This window comes from Branchiostoma lanceolatum, chromosome 5, assembly GCF_035083965.1.
Source record: "Branchiostoma lanceolatum isolate klBraLanc5 chromosome 5, klBraLanc5.hap2, whole genome shotgun sequence".
Lineage (NCBI taxonomy): Eukaryota > Metazoa > Chordata > Leptocardii > Amphioxiformes > Branchiostomatidae > Branchiostoma > Branchiostoma lanceolatum.
Genome location: NC_089726.1, coordinates 10,920,057 through 10,940,637, shown reverse-complemented (window position 1 = coordinate 10,940,637; position 20,581 = coordinate 10,920,057). Strand labels below are relative to the sequence as shown.

General features: G+C 43.8%; 3 protein-coding genes across 3 annotated transcripts; 1 reads left to right on the top strand and 2 right to left on the bottom strand.

Moving 5' to 3' along the window:
• Positions 1-8,217: 8,217 nt before the first annotated feature.
• On the top strand, positions 8,218-8,991 carry LOC136435319 (E3 ubiquitin-protein ligase TRIM56-like). Its single transcript, XM_066428710.1, has one exon. The coding sequence runs from the start codon at positions 8,218-8,220 to the stop codon at positions 8,989-8,991; it is 774 nt and encodes a 257-aa protein (XP_066284807.1).
• Positions 8,992-16,002: 7,011 nt separating this feature from the next.
• Positions 16,003-19,540, bottom strand: LOC136435057 (uncharacterized). Its single transcript, XM_066428239.1, has one exon. The coding sequence runs from the start codon at positions 18,454-18,456 to the stop codon at positions 16,708-16,710; it is 1,749 nt and encodes a 582-aa protein (XP_066284336.1). The 5' UTR covers positions 18,457-19,540; the 3' UTR covers positions 16,003-16,707.
• On the bottom strand, positions 18,539-19,184 carry LOC136435316 (E3 ubiquitin-protein ligase TRIM56-like). The gene is made up of 2 exons (XM_066428703.1): positions 18,720-19,184; positions 18,539-18,559 (listed from the first exon to the last, which is right to left on the bottom strand). The coding sequence occupies exons 1-2, from the start codon at positions 19,182-19,184 to the stop codon at positions 18,539-18,541; spliced, it is 486 nt and encodes a 161-aa protein (XP_066284800.1).
• Positions 19,541-20,581: the final 1,041 nt, after the last annotated feature.

The window sequence follows — 20,581 nt, the reverse complement described above, 5'->3', positions numbered from 1 at the left end:
GCATACATACATGATTTCCTGATGTATTTTTATCCATGTAGTGAAAAAATCTAAATCATGTTTGACATTCATTTCAGTGTGACACATCTGAATTTCTGATACAGATTTATTAATGTGATTGCAGTAGAGATGCAGTAAATTGAATAATAATGCATGGCAGGTTGTGGTGTAAGCTTAGGGAACCACAAATATTGCTCTTAAGATGCCTCATATTAGTCTACAAGACTTTGATGGTATGTTGAGCAAGCAAATCTGTCAAGCATGAATAGTGTATTTTTTGTAGAAGTATGTAAATTAAGTTACCAGACTCTTTATACTAAAATTCTCAGTGACTTGGTTATGCTAGCCCAGATGGGTTTGTTGCACTCTGTAGTTTTGTGTTGCCCATCGATCAGTTCAATACCTGTGTGAGATTAATCATTACGCTGCACTTGTATTGTCTGTGTGCAGTCGAGGTGATTGTCAACCTCATTAGTATTCATCAGACGGCTCCTCAGAATGCGTGAGGACAACGTTGAGCAGTAGTGTGAAACCAGGTTTATTCTGCCCTCCTGAGTTTGTATGTGCCACTGTCAGTCCTATCAACTTCAGTGTCACTGCATAATGATTCGCCTCAGATTTCACTTGGGGATTTGGGGGAATGAAAAAGTTACATATTTATGTGTTGCTACCAACTATGTTGAATGGACTGTATGCTCACAGCTATAAAACTATGGCATGTTGCTGAAATGTTGCTAAAATGCCACCATGGTTCAATGTACATGTGTATTCATAGGCACTAAAACTATAGCATGAACTTAGCCTGTTAAAATGTCAACTTGATTTGAAGTTTATAGCTTTAAAGTGCAATATCGTGTTCATATAAACTGATGCTGCATGATCTATGGTTAGAGTATGGAGGTCTTGGGAGAGCTGGTGACATTTGATATTTTGTGTTACTAAACTCAAAAGGTTTGACAATGAATTACCTTGCAGGTTGCCCTTTGTGGTGCATAAGACTGCATCAGCCTCACCTATTATCTTACTTGGCAATTATTGTCACCATTCCTCAAAGGGAGAACCATGTCTGTGGTCGAAGGTACAACAGATTGTGAATGAGCCCAACTTAAAAATGCATCTAATTGGAAATGTATGGAGTCTATAGATATATAATTCAATGTTAATGATGTTTTGAGCCACCGGTTAGTTACTTTTAAACTTAAAAGGTTCATTTGTCACTATTTCTTGCTGCTGGATTTTGTATAAAATTGGAAGAACTACTCAAAAGATTATTATCTTTGCATTAGAGACTCCAACTGTAGAAACTAAACATCATGTATTTATCGTTGCTACTAATTAATGGCTGTAAGTTATGAAGTTTCACCTATGCTCTTCACTCATTTCACTGATGAAATTATTATAGTTTAACTGTATAGATGATATCATACACGAATATATTACTATTACATGCATTGTGACTACCTATGGCTGCACCTAATACATTTCCACTTAAACCCTCATATACTATAATAAATTACAACATGTTGAAAGTACCCGATACTGTCTGTAAATGCATTTTAGTTCACGTGGTTTTTATTTCGCGATAGGCAGAAAATGGAGTGTTCGCGGTGGTTTTAAGTTCGCGTTTGAAACACTACTAGTAGTAGTGCTACAGTCATAGGTGGGCAAAACGTTTAGCGGTGGTTTTAAGTTCGCGCTGAAAGTTCACCGAGAAAACCGCGAACATAAACCACCGCGAACATTTCTGCATTTAAAGAGTATTTGATTGAGTGTCACCAAACCGTATATGGGACAAGCGGAATTACGGTAGCGCTGTACGCTGCAGTGTATTTAATCCCTTCCCACTCCGAAAATCAATCTCAATAGATCTTTAAAGTGCAGGGATATTCAAGAAATCGGCGAGGTTGAATTTGTGATGGATTGTGGATGAGAAGGTTGGAGGGCAGGCAGGTCGGGGGGAGATTTTATTCTTCCCTCGTCTTTCTTTTATACGTTATATACCCCAGCGGCTTTGTCGCTTCTTCGTTTCAGCGAGGGCGTCAGGAGTTCATTAGATAGCTTTAAATAACGCTTACAGGTAGATGTGCAAAGGTTAGGTGTGACAGGACGTTCGGTGCAATATAACTAGCTACCCTAGTGCGAAGTTGGTGTTACGCCGTAGGACGGTTATACCTTTATTACAGACACCATGATACGTCATATTTCAGAACGTCCTCGGTTTCAGTCGTGTTCCTACGGCAGACTATGCCAGACTCATTAAGAGGTCTTTTGCCATGTGTGGGCGATCACATGTCTCCACCAGAAGGCATAGCCACGCTAATTAAGGCTATTACGAGGCCCTCAGATCGTAGGAATCCGGCACGTAATGATCACTTCTAATTTTGTGCGGGGGCGCACTACTACCAGTGGTGCCACTAGCGGCGATGTCTGACGTCACGGACCGACGGTTCATCATTATACTCGTCAGGTTATTTTGGTAAAAAGGGGGAAAGTTTGTCTCTTTTTTGTGTCAAATCTACTACTGCTACCTCCAACATTGTCTGGCCAGGACTTAAAGGCAGAATGTGTAAGATCGACACATGTCTCTCCTGTGCCCATATAAGTTGTTTTTGGAGGTTGACCCCTCTTCCATAGTAATGAGTTGGCGCCTGTAAAGTCCATTGTAACGATGAGGATGAAACCTTTACAGTAAACTGCACCCAGGTCATATATATGACGACAGTACAAGACCTTTGGTTTCCAGAGGGATCATTAAATGGACGCTAATGCAAGGCTTACAATCAGTGTGTGGCCTCCGTTGATATGGATTACACACATGCTCGTCCAATTGTCAAGTCGGCGCACATTCGACCGGCGGTTAAGTGTTCAAAGTGAAAAACCTTGGCTGCGTTCGATGCCTTAAGTGTATTTTCAAGAGTGTATGGGTGTGCATTAGCAAGGCACGCCAGGAGTTGGTCTCCCCAATACTTCTACTTTTTTCATGCTTCTGAGTAGATAGAGATGAAAATAGAAATGTCTTAACGGCCTGCTACCTTCAAAAGCGTCTCAAGATTTTGCAGACTCTTGAGTGTTTTACAGCTCACTTTAATCCGCTATGTCTTAAATGTTTCATCTTAACCTTAGGTGCTTATTGATTATCTAGATATAGTTCTTCTATCCGACTAAATACGTATCGTTTTCGTGACACGAATGGCAAATATAACTTGCGCTACTGACATTTTTTGATCGAGGCAGAAAATAACGCTGTTTGCCTCGGTGATGCGCCGACATATCGCACTTCTGCTGAGGCTATTGCCCGGGTGCGTTCTGTCTTAATGTTTTTGGCACAAGACGAATCTTTAAGAATGTGTTCTGGCCCTCTCAAGACGTAGTAGAATTAACAGTCAATCAATAAAGACATCCCACCGGGCTCTTGTTCAAATATGTGCACGTGATCAGACTGTAGAAGTCCATTACTGCACAGAACAACTGCCGAATACGTACTTTACGTGAATATACTTACAATTCGCAACTATTTAACCTTGTCGGAATATTTTTCACGTACGACGAAAGCACACTCGATTGGTGTCAAGATTGGTTCTTGCAACGTTTACAAAGCGCACTTGTTACTGGGCATACATTTGATAGTTTGCGCCATTATATGAAGCACTTACTATGTGAAGTAAGTACGTCTGACTCATGGTCAAAGCCATCTTCGGGATCATTGATATATTCATGCACTCGCGCAACGAGAGGTTTACTATGATGTTTTACCGAAAGTTCTGCTACTTGTAATTTATGTAACATTTCCCTCACATCTCGAGTACAAGCACATGTACAAGACTGCCCGGGTAGCTAGGATATACACTCCAGATGGCGCGGAATCCGACTTGATCCCCGGAACTACGTTATTCCATTTGATCACCGCGGGCCACAGTATGTTTCCCATCGTCAATTCTGTGCACCAACAAAGCCACTAAACGCAAGTTTGTGGATGGCATCCTCAAGAGCCCCAAACCTGCCATATAGAAGGGTGGAAGAATCTGGTTTTTCGATTAGAAGTTTCACAACATAGCCGCCATAGGTACACATTTTTCGGATATTTTAGACATTGCAACTTATTTTGCGATTATTATAGGAAGGGATCCCAGATGCTGATCTATTTGTTGTTAATTGTCCAAATGTGAGATTTGTTTAATTTTTCGACATCTTCATGCGCGCCTAGAAAACTATAAAATGAACCCCGTGTGCCACTGCATGTTAAGGTCGGACGTGGCCACCCCTTGCCCGTTCCCCATGTGTACACATGTGCAGCAGTTGATAACTTCGTGTAAATAACTTTTCAAGTAGGCCGATGTTAGGGGGTCTGGAAAATAGAGAAAGAGGCGATAGGCCCCCCCCCCCCCCCCCAACAAAAATCGACACGACAGAAAGATCCAACGATTTCTACCAAACATCTGCTTGGAGATTACTTTCACTCTGTGGAGTTCAGTCATGCCGTTATTTATGGATCCCAAGCGGTCAATTTCTTACAGCTGTTTCTGACCCGTTGAAAAACAAACCTCGTACGTATAAACAACGGACTAAGGATTCACTAAGCTTTACACAACCAACCAACCAACCAACCAAGGAATGATGCCGGGGAAACTTATTCCAAAATTTTCGACTGGACACCATCAACCTTGTTCACTCAATGCTCACTTGTTGTTTACCAACACAGATTAACTATCATGCTATAAACTCGTACTCTCCAAGCAGAGCTAGGGTTTCGGCTGGTTTTTAACGTGTTTTAGGCGTTTTTGTCATGCCTTCTACTTTGTCATCGTTTTTGTTGTGTCTTGGGTTTGCGACACAACAAAAACGATGACAAAGTAGAAGGCATGACAAAAACGCCTAAAACACGTTAAAAACCAGCCGAAACCCTAGCTCTGCTTGGAGAGTAATAAACTCGTAGGTTTTCATGAAGACGAAAAATTCCCTTGCGTCTCTATTGACAGCACGTCCTCTGTGGAGAAGGATACGGATACAGATGAGACGACAATGTAAAGGGCAGTGAACCACTTATCACCTCTTACGGACTGGGAGTATTTTCCATTAATGAGATCACCAAAGGAAAAGAACGATTGGTATAGTGAGTTGAAGGAAGTGAATACTAATATCCGCGTAATTTAATAGCTCTGAAAGTTCAAGGGCAGTGATCGCTGTTCGTATCTATTATCTTTGTCGTGACAGCTTTCCTTTTCCCCGCTGTAGTGCCGTCAAAGGGATGCTGTGTTTTCCAGTAATAATGTGCTTAGTTTGTAGTTTTTGTGAGTGGGAAATATGAACCATAGTCTCCCCTTAAATGAAATTATCTCCTTACTGTACGTGAGGTTGATAGATAATAAAAACCGCTATACTACACAGCCATGCAGCTCATCGCAGTCATTGAAATATATGTGTCTGCAAAATGTACATACATGTAATCTCACGAAATAGAGCAGGAAATGTACCATCAGACTGTACCGATGATGTAGCATTACGATTGACGAACGCGTACACGCATGTCCCCTCTCACTCTCTCATTTTTGTTTATGGCTATTACCTTATTTTATGAAAGCCTGCAGGTATATTGCAATCCATATTTATGACACGTTGTCTTTTCTACTGTACCTTTACGATTTTTTACACCTCCTCCTGTGCAGTTATTACCACAAAACGAACTGCCAAGGTGAAGGTATTATCCTGTATATATATCACGTATCTCCGTTACAAGATACATAGGTACCGCTGTATCAATTTGAAAGAAGGACGCACTTCCTTTATTTTCGTCTTTTAATAGTACAATCTTGCTGATGACCCCATTCGTCATGTCGAAGTCCATTCGTGAAGTGCGCTGTCATTGAAACATACCGAAATGTTGTATTCCGTCTAGAAAGTACCCTATAGCGTCAAATTAATGTGCACTGAAAGCCCATTTCATGTAAGTTGATTGTAATGATCTCTCTGTCTGCCTCCCTGGCTTGTTGCCTGTCTCCGTTGTAGATGACCATTTCTTGTTCCTGTAATCACCGCGACGATGGAGAGTACAGTTATCAGCCGACGTATGTTATCAGGACACCATTACGGAGTTCTTTATGTACCCGCGTGTCTTCCTGTATGGTGATGATCACTTGTCCGCCTCGATGGTGGAGAGTCGTTTAAAGTTATCATTATGTGTCGGAACGGCTGATTTTTCATAGACTAGTAAGACCGCAATATTCCAAGAAAACAGTTAGAGACGGATAGTTTGACCATATGTTTCCACTCAGTTATGGAAAATTTATGTTCGTTTGTGATGTATGCATCAAAGCCTGAATAATAAAATTGATCTGCTTCTCCGTGATTGAGAATTTCTGCTGACCCAGGGTTGAACTGACCTATCCAATCTGCATCGCGAGACGTGGAGCATATTTTCACTGTTTTTTGCAGATTCGTGGTGACCCATCTCAAGTTTTTTCTAGTTCCGACGGCCGAACCGTTTCATAGTCGATCAACCCGTGACTGGAATTTCGGAGAATGTCGTGGCTATACATCATTATCAATCTTAAGTCTTTATAACTGACAGAACTCTATATTGCATGCAATGGAGGCCTTATAGAACATAAAACCACCGGCGCTACGGCATCAGGAATGGTCAGGCATATCTGATTGCCGTTGCGTTGATCAATAAGACGCATTGAGGGTGTCATTCTGCAGTATATCTTCATTTAGTTCCCCTACACCACCCTCTCTGGTTTATCTACGGAAACCTGTGTTGTAGTCTCTACCTGACTAACTACGCTGGCTATAGGGAGAATGATTTTCCAGTGAAGCTTGGCTACCACAGGGTTTCATCCGGCGCAGAGGAAATGTTACCCTTACCCCTGGCTCACTCTCTTGGCCAATTATTCACCCTATTTCTGCAGAATTGTACTAACCATGATCACATAGGACTGGTGAGGCTACCTGAGTTGACAGATGAGACGCCAGTGTAATTTTTAGGAGATGGCACTTTTTCTGAGGCCGCTGTAATTTCACGCTATCCTACACAAATGTAGTTGTTAATTTGTCGGAAGCTGAGATAAACAGTAATATACCGTGTATACAATATTGATGTGAAGCGCTCATCCGTAGGGGTTACGAGATCAGGTTGGATCATGTAAACTCATTGAGACGTTTCTGATTAAACGTTTTTAGATAAAATAAGAACCCGAATAAATGCGATGAATTTTCCCTTGGCGATGAGATTGCATTGGAGACAGACTTCTGTCGCCATCATACTGCTTATTCGTGCCTCTCGCATATAAATGCTTTATCAAGCTTCGCACATAAATCGTTTAGAAAGCAATCGAATGGTCGCAATAGCATGCATAAAACATGCCGTGGAACTTGTGATATGACGTGGCCTGGCCAAAATGGGATATATAGCAGCGACTTCAATTCCATTGCGGAGTAAAGAAAATCAATAGACAAGTATCACATAATTTTACCTCCTTTCATTTGGCTCAAAGGATTCCGATTCTCCCTCTCCAAATTGCAAAGATCAATGTTTATCACGATTTCCGACCGTAAGTCGCGCCGGTTGGGCACGCAAGAGCGAAACTAGAATTTAAATCGAATCGATCAAGAAGGCTCCTCGGCGTGCAACCGGCCTGAAGAAAGTCAGCTGTTAGAACAGAGAGCTCTTTCTCTGTACCCCTGCGCTTGTTCTGCAAACACTGAAACGGAAAAGCCGGGCACTCGGAATGCTAAAAAGTAATCCCGATTGGTGGAAGGTGGCCTGTTTGACCCCATGCATATGTGTCTTGGCGGAGAAGTACTAAATAAACATCGGGGGAAAAATTGGAAGCTGTCGCCTGGCTCCAGCCGACAACCAGTAGAGTGTGCTATGGTATGAATCATTCAGCGCCACATGAAATTTTGGGACACGGCGGATGTAGAAAGAAATCATCTCCGGTGCCCCACATTATTCGAAGGGGTATTATAATAAATATCGCATTTTCCGGCCCAGGGTAATTTACTACGCAGGGGTCTCTTCAAGGATTCCGGGTGACGTGATACCATTGAAGCGTGAAAGCAGCAGATGACACTCCGAAGGATCACTAATAATAGTTCTGAGGAAACCAATAGCCGCGGGGGCAATCGTGGATAATTTGGGTAGCACCACGTGACCAGTCGCCCAAATGCGTGTGAGTGTGCCTGTGTGTACAGAGAGGTGCGGGACATGTCACCGGCAACATGGCGAAGGAACTGCTGGAAGAGATCACCGAACGTTTCCTGGTGTGCAGCGTGTGTCTTGAGGAGTACGACGAGCCGAAGACGCTTCCGTGCTCGCACTGCTTCTGTCGGAAGTGTCTTGAGAACGTCTTGGATTCTGCCAAGGAAGGTCGGAGGCGTACACGTCTGTCCTGTCCGTCGTGCCGACAGGAGGCCAGGCTACAGGGGAGGGGTGTTCAAGACTTGGAGGATAGCCACTTTCTGAGGAAACTTAAGAAAGTGGTGTCGACTCGAACAGCTATGCTTGGGGACGCTGACCGGGCCTGCTGTGGACTGTGTCAATGTAAGGAGGCCACGGCCACTGCGTACTGTAAGGGCTGCGAACAAAACCTCTGCAAGGACTGCTCCCACACGCACAGGGTCATATCTGACGCGGCGAGCGAACACGAGCTGCTGCAGGTGTCCGATCCTACGGACCAGAACAGCAAGGCTACCGACGCAACGTCGCCACCGTCTCGGTCGGAGGATCAACGGAAAATACACTTGTTCATGTGCGGGCCGTGCGAGTTACTGGTATGCCTGCATTGTGTGGTGACGTCTCACAGGGGGCACGCCTATGTGGAGCTTCGTGAGGCGATCCAGCGGGAGAGAAGGCTGGCTCCCCGGCGGGACGGCTACCCTGGGTACGCGCTGAGGCGAAACGCAAGCTCCGGAGAAAGCAGCAACCTGGATATAAAGTTAGAGGAAATGCACAGTGTTATACATTTGACTTCTATGAGGAGAGATATTGTATGAATTATGATTGTTGTTGTCTTTACAAAACATTTTCTTCGAAAGCAATGCATGCTTATCTGCCATGACTTAATTTGGTTCTAAAAGTAAACTACGCCTGTAGCTAAATACATACAGGTCCCATTGGACTACAAGTAATGTAACGTCTAGTACGTCAGTAGCCAAGATTGCGGGCATTGTATGGCGACTAATCTATGCTACTGCTGGCTTGATGCCGGTTATTCAAGATTTCTCGGGCTAATCTCAACGCGATCATTTCGGAATCGATATTGGGTCGTGTTGCGGTCAAATCAGCTACAGTGCATCTCCGTATAATTGGACCGCTCTATAGCACGTAAATTCCAGGCATGTCCAACCGAGAGGTTATTATACCTTAAGGCCTTGATATTCTTCTCGTCGCACGTCTTCTATGTTGGGGCATTAAGCATGGACATGCTTTTCGGATCGGCCTGTTCTCCAAAACAACTGGGGAGATAATGGTTCGATAGAAGTGGACTGCAGTCCATACGTACGAGCATGGCCGATCGGAATACTAAATCACAACAATCCACGGGATATGTGGCCTCACGTGAATCTAGAACCAAGCTTTACTCGATTGCTACTGCCAATGAATACAGAACTTATATTACACCCAGTGTAACTTTCCGGGAGCCCCGTTACCGAGATAAAATAATGCATACAGAAAACATGTCGTTTCTTGAATACTGTGTTCGCCTCACTTCAATATTTTGAGCTAGCCTAGATAAACGGATTCCATCCTGTCGATGTAGATACGTTATTTGTAGCTCTAGTACAGGTCTTTACAGACTAAACTAACACTGGTCCACTGGAAAAACATTTTATTGCAGCCTCAACCTCCCACTAAATGTATGGTTACGTTTCACATGTCAATTGTTAGACCACCCGTCAGTCTAAAGTAGGCATAAGACAGAAAGGTTTTTCAGAGTTGTGTAACAAGTATATACTAATAACTCTGCAAAAACACACACGAATAGACAGACCAACACAATATCTCCCCATGAATTAATACCCTCTTCCATGCTCTGTCATGTTTCAGTAATGATTAGTTTGAGTTATCAGAGACATTGTCATATTTCTGAACGTACAGGTCGTCTAAAATGCTCCGGGAGCCTGAAATGAAACACGATACTAGCAGATTTTGTCACCTTTTCAGTCAAATCTTGCTCCTGCAAGCTGTTGCATTAAGGTGTTTATATTTCAGACAAAGCTGTCAGCCATCTGTGAAAATGGCCTGTGAAAGATTTGGTGCAAAGTGTAAAAGAAAGGCTCTGTCATTTTACATTAGCCCTCTATACGCGATCGAACTAGTCAGACCTATTCACGGGCCTTTGGGGTTGCAGTAATGTAACTGCTTTAGAGGGAAGCGATTTTCTATATTTCCAAGGATAAATACTCACTTTTGATCTATGTCAGGGTTTATGGTATGGTAGGTACACAACGCGTATTCATCTTTGAAAATGTCCTAAATGGCACCACCCGATTTCATAACGCCCACGACTGTGGGACGAAAGCTCTTCTAGAGGCTACTGTGTGCTACATGTGGACCTGCAGCAACAACTAGTCTGGTTAGCAGGGCCCTTAATGTATCAAGAGTCATTCAAGACCTACCCGCGTATGCTGCTGGAGGTCACAAGTATAAACACATGTTAAAGTCAACACACTGTATACGTATTAAGCTAAAAGCCTTGTAAGTTTAAAGCCACATTGAAACCACACTCAAGTTACTCTCCAAACAGAGGTTGATGGGGAGGATTGTGACCTTCTCATCATGCATGTGTCCTGTTCTCTTTCCGCCGGCCCCACCAAAGGAAAGAAAACGGGACACATGAAGATCCCAATCCAACCTCTGATAGAAGAGTAACACAAGTGAAGATGCCTGTCAAGATAAGCACGACATTCATTTTATGTCTCCGAAGACGGATCGCCGAGCTGGTTATCTTATTCCTCCAAGTTACCCAAGTGATAAGGTGCATGCATATGGAGATTATATAAACGAACCGCCGATAACTGGATTTGTGGCGATCGACCCATGCATTTTTCGGGACAAGTACTCGTTAACCCGCCTTTCGGATCACGCTAAAGACGTTAGTTGTAACAACAATGACTACAATAACGATTCATCCAGCCTCATTAGCTCAGCTGCAACCTTTTATTTACTAGTGTGCAAAATATGTACTTAACCATAGTCCTGAGAAATGGGAAGGGTTTGGGGGACACGTGCGTCATAACAGGTAGCTGACGTCATATATTGGTGACCCATTTTACATTGGTGCTCTGGAATGGGGTGTGCAGCTCATCTGTTGAATTCGCTTGGCGCGCGTCTAGTCTTGGCGGATATTGCCTTGTTTGCATGCACAGGTGGTTTTGGCTGACCTGCAATCTTACTAAAAAGCGAGCGGGACATCTTTCTAATCTTCATATTTCGTTTCTTGTCCATCGGAGGAAATTGATTAGGAAACTGCTATTCTTTGACGCATGCTTCCATCTCTGAAAGAGGCAGAGGACCAGAAAATGAGGCTGTTGGCTCAGGAAGATGTCACTTTGTTTTATCGCTATCTACCGAGCCAGTTATTACTCTGCGCGCAGACATATTGGGTGTGAAATTAGAAACCCTCCCTGGTGAGAAATTGTTTTGAGTTTTTCGCTCCGTGACAAGTGTACCCAATCCTTATTCCGGATTTCAAGTATATATAAAGTTATAAGTGTTATTCATTTTTTTGTCATTGGAGTCTACGAGACTATGAAAAAAAAAAGCCATCGATATGGATGTACGACAAAATCTTCCGTCACAGAACGGCTGAAGTCTGCCCGACTACTGTCCCAAGAACATCCTCATCTGTTGTCGTATGACGCGTATGCGACAGGGCCATTAGTGACGTTCAGTGGGAGGGGCGGGGATGTTACCATGGAAACGCATTTTGAGATGTTTCCCAGGCCGACCTTCAATCTCGAATTTTGTTTTATTTTATTTTATTTTATTTTATTTTATTTTACAAAATTTATACGATGCAATTCTGTAATGATTGTATGCATCGCAAACACGCTCGCTTTTTCTTTACAATACATTTTTGGAGGTGGGGGCATGTAACTTAAAATAACTGTAAGATGTTGCTCCTCCTCCTACACCAGTCCTATCACAAGCATTAACGGTTGTAAGCTACAGGTTTACGGGCCAACAGATTATAATCCCGCGGGCACTCCGTAGTCAGGATCAGACTGCATCAGCGCCCATCAACACCCCTTCTCCACCAGGGGATGCGACTGCTGAGCGATCACTGAGCGCCCGAATAAACTGACAGAAGGCTTAGCGAGTTTCATAGACAAGGAAAGAATTTTAAAATGTTTTGTGTGTTTTGTTGTCTTTTAAAACATACTTTTAAATCTTGCAACTTATTCCAATTATGAAATCAAGGGTCACACAAATCCAATTTTGGTCGCAGTACGGTCGCTCAGCGATCGCCGACTAGTAAAGCGATCACTATCATGAGCAGTATAGAATGTCACATGCACATGGCGTTCGCAAATCACTTAAAGGTCTCATAAAAGAAAATCAACAACGTTGTAAAAGTGACGTTAATCTTGACAATATCTAAGTTTTGCCCTTGGCATTCTGTTCCGACGTATGCACATGTCGATACATTTGCCAAATGACATCGACCGTAATACGAAACCTTATACATCAACGGCCCAGATGCATGTAGCATACTGAATGTTGTATGTCCTTGGATGACTTCCGGAGAAACAATTTACACGACTATTCTGAGAACAAACTGACTAAAGTGGGTTGGAGAATGAAATACTTAATATCATACCCTGTAAAAAACTTTTGTTGGCCAAAATAGGAAAGCTTATACAACATGTATCCTACCCTAACCCCAAAAGTCTCCAGATTGGGCCAAAGATATCCAATGATCATGAAAAGAAGGCTTTTCAATTCAAGGATTTGGCACTGTAATTTTAAGCCCTCCACTGCGCAACGCAACTCTGGCGTCAGCCCTTTACACCTCCTAGTGCCGACAGAGTGCTGAAAGTGCGAGGGTGTTGGGATCAGACTTGATTAGACGTAAAAAGGAAGAAGATGCCGGGTCGAGAAGTTCCGGAAAGGCCACCTTGAAAGTGGTGGTTCAAAATTCGGGCGGTTCTCCCGAGGATCGACGTCACATGAGCGTCAACTTCACTGTGACGCGTGACCCTGGGGTCGTACGGCTCTGATCACATCAATTGTCGAGAGACATGCATAAGTGTACATACAGGGGTCGACCATGTTTGACTATGGTAAGAAAATTCAAGGGACTTTTCTTCATCTACAGAGTGATATGAATAAACGTTTGTTTGTAGGAGGGTATCAATTGATGTGTTGTTGTCAAACAATTACGTCCTCTAGCCAAGATGTAGACATATTCCATTAGGGTTAGCTGAAATCTTAGCGCTTGCCCTGTTTTTCGTACATCATACTCTCGTGCGATTTTCCACACACCGCGGGAGCACTCTAAAGTAGCTGCGTTAATGTAATAGCACTGCGAAATTGTGTAAAGGGGACGCAGTAAAACCACTGTCGTTTGGACCAATAAAGTTACTCGGATTGAGTTACCTATCTCATTGTAATGATCAGGGCATTTCTCAGATGAATACCGGCATACTTGAGTTCGTTGCTTTAAAGACGAAGTGGCTTTATCTAGTGTTGTGTTTCTTTAGATCCAGAAAGATAACCTAGATACATAATTTAGAAAATCGATTCTACGACTTCTTCTTTCTAAAAAAATATGGAGACCATTTTCACAGCTGTGCTCACATTCCACATCCATTTCTTTGCACTTCAGTGAGCCTGTCCCTCAATTTCAATCTAATGAACAAGATAAAGTGGTGCCGTGCCATATCAATCGCCCCCGATGTGCGACATGCACTTAAGATGCAATTGCACCACATCAGAGCCACAACCACAAACAATCAGAGTCTTGATTGACAGGTATAAGTACCAATGTCACCGCCGATGTCATTAACGTGATTGCAGTTTTCTCCGAAGTAGTTTGCGGGAAAACTCTCCAGGCAGCCTCTGATGTGAAGAGAAAATTTCCAAACATACGCACCTTCGTTCTGAATTTAGAAAATATAACTTTGGTATCCATTCCCTTACAGAAAAAAAAAACTTTACAGGGAAGATATATGACGATTTTCCCGTTTCCTCCTCCTCTGTGCTCGGATGCTTTTTGTGAGCCCCTTGCCCACAATCCTTACGGTGTCCATCATGTCTCAATGCTGACGAGTGACGACCCCGGTTAATCTCCAGTCAGTTCTACCGGTGACAAAAGACAGTATCCAAAGGACCAAAACACTGTGCAATTGGCCACCAGTGGCCAATTGGATACTATTTGGCCCTTTGGATTCTGTCTTTTGTCACCGGTAGATCAGCTTCGAGACTAGACCCCGGTCGACCCTGTAGGCCGACGGCGACAATGTATGAAGGCCCTGTCAAAGATGATTGAATCGGGATTTGCTCCCCCTCACATTCAAGAATCAAGTGCGCTCTGCACCGTATCGACACGCTTCGTCGACCCGCAAAGAGCTTTTTTTCTATGGCCGACTTTTGGCCTACCTCTACTCGTGGAAAATACCCCACCGGAACGCGCTCTGTATGAACAAGTTGCCCGAAGCCGTGCCCTTACGTCCGGTATCGCCAAGTTTATTCAAGGACACAAAGATAACATTGGATGCCCTTGGTCTTCTATAACATTCACTATAGCATGGTCAAGTGTTAGCTCCGCGGCCAGTCACATTGGACTAGCTCTGGAAGTAAAACATGGGGAGATCGTCTATCCCCGTAATAAGAGCATTAGCGGTCTATTATGTGTCGAACACCTGCGATTCGCGATATGCAAATAGGGGGTCGTTTTGTAGGCTAGTCTCTCAGCTGGCCAGTTGCAGTAGCTATAGTTGTTGGGTTGGGTACACAAATACAACCGTATTAGAACAAGGACCAATATGCGACCGTATTGTAATCAGTATTGTTTCATTTGTCAAGATTTCCTTATTTATCAAATCTAATATCCAATTTACCAAATGTGAACGTATCAATAGGAAAAAGCAACAAGATAGACATACGCCAGCGTAATATAACATATCGACTCCTTCTATGCTACAAATGGTTTGTAATATCTTGATACTGTATTTTACTTTTGCTATTCTGTATATTGATTACGATCATAGTTAGTCCCACTGCCGACTACCTTTTCCTTATCTTTTCTTATTTGTACCTTTGCCAATAAGTCCGCGCATTGTACTGCTAGTTACAAATTGTGACTTCATTTCACATAAATCTTCTAGTAGAATAATTGTTTGGCATCCAATTGTAACTAGATGTAGTAACTTGATGCACCCGCCCCCCCAAAAAAACATGTTTAATGTGATCAATCCGTTACGGTGACTTAGTTTTGCTTTGCCCTTTGGTGTCTTCTTCCCTATTAAGGAATGACATATTTCTTTCCTTCCAGAAAAACGGTGAAGAATCACCAATTGTAAACTTCAGGACTAAGGTATGATGACTGATAGGGACAGTGGTATCCTGGATAAACGTGCTGTCGGACTGGAATTGGCATTCAACGCACATGTGGGGGGGGGGGCTGGGACTGTTGAAGCCCTGCTGTAGTATTTACAACACGTAATGTGTAAACCTGGTAAGACATCGGTGGGCGGGCAGGTTATGTGTGTGTGTGTGTGTGTGTGTGTGTGTGTGTGTGTGTGCGTGCGTGTGTCCGTGTGTGTGTGTCCGTGTGTGTGTGTGCGTACGCGTGCGTGCGTGTCCTGTTACCAGTTTTAGTTTTCAAAATCAACCAAAAGCGTTGTCACAATTTGACGTAAAAAGTTTAAACGTCAGACCGATGTTAAGAAGAATTTCTTGCAAAGTATCAATCATTATGTCGCGAAGAACAAATACATTAAACACGCGTGCGCATTATATGAAAGAACGAACGTTTTGGTGCCTAAAACACCCATTTATTTACCAAAATATGTCAACCTTATCAATCTTTACTTCAGATGTATAGTCAAAATACAGAGGTTTAAAACTGTAAACATACTTTGAAAGCAATTGATGACACAGGAATATAAAAGGGGATAGCAACCAACACTCTTTGTTCTTTATTGATGATATAAATATAGGATTTATTGTCTTTGTTGGATGTAAAATGTGTATAGACACAATGAAATGCATCACCGAGAATTTATCTTTCGGTTTTGTAGAAATTGAAGTTGGGGTATAAATTGAAGTTGTATCGGAATGCATAAATTAATATTTATCATCATATAGGATATAGGAAACCGACGTCCTGACTGCATGATTTTAGCCAGAAAATGAAAATCAATCTTTATCGACAAAAAAAAAAGTACAGCGACTTTCTTAAGGTCTTGTAGAAATATACAAACAAAAAAAGTGGATACAAATGAATTAACAAATATTACGTACAAGTATATGAATTAATCCACGTGTTGAGTTGAGGTGTATCACTTACACTATTGGTTCTAAGCTCTAGACATTCTTTGATACATTTACGTATTTGTACACAGTAAGGGTTATCTCCTTCTAGAATGTAATTGAATTTATCTATAGGATGGAATGTATCAAATTCTGTTAAGCAAACGGAAAGGAAGTTGAACAGCTTTGAGCGTTTATCACCATATTATGCATTAAAGAGTGTAAAAGATTCATTTCACACGAAAAAACTTTACATGGTCAGTGGAAAAAGAAAATTCCGAAACGATAAGATGTCCATCGGGAGTCAGCGCCAGTCCCGTCGGACTGAACAGTCCGTGTTCCTCCTGTGTCAGCACGTGCCTGATGAACGCGCCGTCCCGACTGAACACGGAAACACGATCGTTCCAATAGTCAGCCACGATGATGTTGTCCTCGCTGTCCGTGATGACAGACCAGGGGTAGTGCAGCTGACCAGCCTCCGGGCCACGTGACCCGCACGTGAAGAGATGACGACCCGCAGGGTCAAATATCTTCAAGTTATGGTTGTCAAAGTCACTTATGATGATCTGGTTGCTGCTGTTGACGGTCACGCGGAGGAAGGAACTCAGCTGCTGCTGACCTTGACCTTTGTCCCCAAACTTCAGCATGACGTCACCGCTGGGACCGAGTACGAAAATTTGGTACCCGATAGTCACGATGATGCGCCCCAAACCGTCAACAGCGACACCTTTCGTAGTTTCCTGTGTCTCTGCAGCCCCTGTCACCTGGATGACACGTGACTCATTCCCCTGCAGCTGCTTGTCCAGTACGTGAATCCTGTGTTCGTCTCCCGTCACCAACAGCTCACCGCTTGGCAGAACTTCCACACATTTTGGCTTCAACCCCAGATCGACCTTCCTCTTGAAGAAGCCATTTTTGCCCAGAAACTGCAGGCGTGAGTTGGCCTGATCAGTCACTACAATGTCTCCCTCTGCGGTGGCAGCAAGGGAGTTCGGAAAGTTAAACTGTCCATCTCCACTGCCCCTCTTACCTCCAACCGTTCTGACGTGTTTTAGACTCGTGCCGCCCAGGCCGGATTGCAGATCTTGAATTTTTACAACTTTGTGGCGCTTGGTCGCTTTGAACCGACGGTGGATGTGGTAACATATGTGACACAGGGATTCGGAACACTCCACACAGTAAGACTGAGCCGAGGTCCCAACCTCACAGACCGTACAGGGGACTTCGTCCTTCGGCACCTCGGAAGTTCCCCCTTTGGGCTGTTGTTGGGGAATATCGCGCGAATTGCCAACGAGGAAGTTGGACCACCGCCCATGGACGCCAATTTTGGGGAGGGGCACGTCCTGTTGGCATTTTACATGGAAATAATTCAACTTGAAGGTGTGAGGAGCAGATTCAGAAACGACCAAATGTCCGTCGTGAGTCAGCGCCAGCCCCATTGGGAACTTCAGTCCGTGTTCCTCCTGTGTCAGCACATGCCTGATGAACGTGCCGTCCCGACTGAACACGGAAACGCGGTGGTTCCAACTGTCAGCCACGATGATGTTGTCCTCGCTGTCCGTGATGACAGACCAGGGGTAGTGCAGCTGACCAGCCTCCGGGCCACGTGACCCGCACGTGAAGAGATGACGACCCGCAGGGTCAAATATCTTCAGCTTGTGGTTGTCCCAGTCCAGGACGATGATCTGGTTGCTGCTGTTGACGGTCACGCGGAGGGAGGAACTCAGCTGCTGCTGACCTTGACCTTTGTCCCCGAACTTCAGCATGACGTCACCACTAGGACTGAGTACGAAAACTTGGTACCCAATAGTCACGATGATGCGCCCCAAACCGTCAACAGCGACACCTTTCGTAGTTTCCTGTGACTCTGCAGACCCTGTCACCTGGATGACACGTGACTCATTCCCCTGTTTGTCCAGTACGTGAATCCTGTGTTTGTCTCCTGTCACCAACAGCTCACCGCTTGGCAGTACCGCCATACACCACAAACTGAACCGCAGATCGACCTTCTTCTTGAAGGAGCCATCTTTGTCCAGAAATTGCAGGCGTTTGTTGTAGAAATCAGTCCGACAATGTCTCCCTCTGCGGTGACAGCAAGCAAGGCCGGAGCGTATAACCGCTGCCCATCTCCATTTCCCCCCTCCCCAACAGTTTTGACGAGTTTTAGCCTGGCGCCGCCATTACCAAGTAGCACTTTCGGTCGCACTGGCATGATTTCAGGTGAGCGCAAAGATGCTCTGACCTGGTCTTCGTCCGTGGCAACTTGATCGGATCTCAGGTCTTGGATTGTTACAACATTGTGTGCTGTGGTCGCCTTGAACCGACGGTGAATGTCGTTACACGTCTGACACAGGTATTCGGCACACTCCAGACAGTAGAACTGAGCCGAGTTCCCGACTCGACAGACCGTACAGGGGATTCCATTCTCCCGCGCCACGGAAGTTTTCCCTTTCGACTGTTGTTTCAGAATATCGCCCATTTTTCCAATTAGGAAGTTGGATTTCAACTCAATTTCTGACAGGGTCACTTCCTGTTGGCATGTTGGACAGTCCAGTTTCCCCACCGGTTCTGTGGCCAGAAACCTCTCCAAACACTGCTGGCACAAGGTGTGAAGACACGGCAGCATCTTGGGCTGCTTGAAGTCCTCCAAGCAGACCTGGCAGACGAGGGATTCGTCGGCATTGTCAATGACCGCATTGGACGCCATTTTTACCAAGTACTGATATGAACATGGACTTCCCCTGAAATTTCGGAAGCGGTAACAGCGAAAAGCTTTGAATGTATTATTGATTCTGATCAGTTGATAATGTAATGTCGCTTTAGGACATTCCATATTAGGTGTTCGGAGGGATGCAGACCTATTGTTAATGGGACTACGGAGGGATACGATACGTTGATATGGCAAGCAAGAAGACATACTCGCTTCAGCTCTGTCCTGCCACTTGCTACATAATGCAATCGTACACCACAGGGTGTCTGCTATATTACCAGTAACAGCCGTCTGGTCCAGGTCATTGATCTTATTTCTTTGGAACGGAAGAAGAAGAGGAAGAAAAAGAGGAAGAAGAAAAAAACAGCAACGTTTCCCTTTCGAGAAGGTAAACATAAAAAGCCCAATTCAGATATAGAGCTAGAGTAGCACACTTCCCCTCCAATTCTATTAAACAGAGCTGAACTTTTAACACCATAAGATCACAAAGACTTTCGTAAGGCATCCTGCAAACATAGATATACAAAGGTAGATACGTTTATTTCACTATAGTAATAACAAGGTATGTGAATATTATGTATTAAATATACTATAGTTGCTGGGAAATAGCGGCTTCGTACCAGCCCCAGGCAGGCACAATAACCGGGGCAAACTGACTGACTAGGCGGCTGTAGTGTTCCTGTTGGTCCGAGAAATCTCATCTGTCTGAAGCCCGGGAAAAATTGGTTAAGCCAGCGTTGCACTCTCAAAGACCTTTGGGTGAATTTGTTGATGGCCAGATGGTCGCCGAATCGCCAGAGAATCATTAGTTCCATGACTTCATGCCTTCCCCAAATGATGTTTTTTTAAAACCTTTTCGAGTGACGTCACATAAATGTTTCTTATTGATTATGCAAATAATGTTCTAATTTGCATAGATCATATTAGTTGATCATCTCTGCCAAATCAAATAACACAAGTTCTTTAAAATATGAGGAAATGCCGTTTTTGCTAAGTTGCAAATTAGCACCCGTATGCACAATTAGTATATGTAATGCATCACTTGAATTTCTCGAGTTATTCTTTTTCAAATTGGCCCCTGCAGTTAAAAAAGCCACTGGGGGACCCAAACCTACACGATTTCCTCTCCCTCATAAGAGGAATCTACCACTCAATAATCATAACCATGGCATATCCAGAACAAGAAACACAGAAATCGGACGTTCCGCTGCAGTACCATACTACTTAGCTAATCTAATTATTTCGAGTTCTTATCAAGACCTACCCACATACCAAACATCAAGACAGTCCATCCAGGCTTTCTCGAGTTATCGTGCGAAAAGACGCGGCCCTCACAAACACGCAGCAAGTTACTACAATACCTTCCTTTCACGGAGATAATGATGGTGACCTTC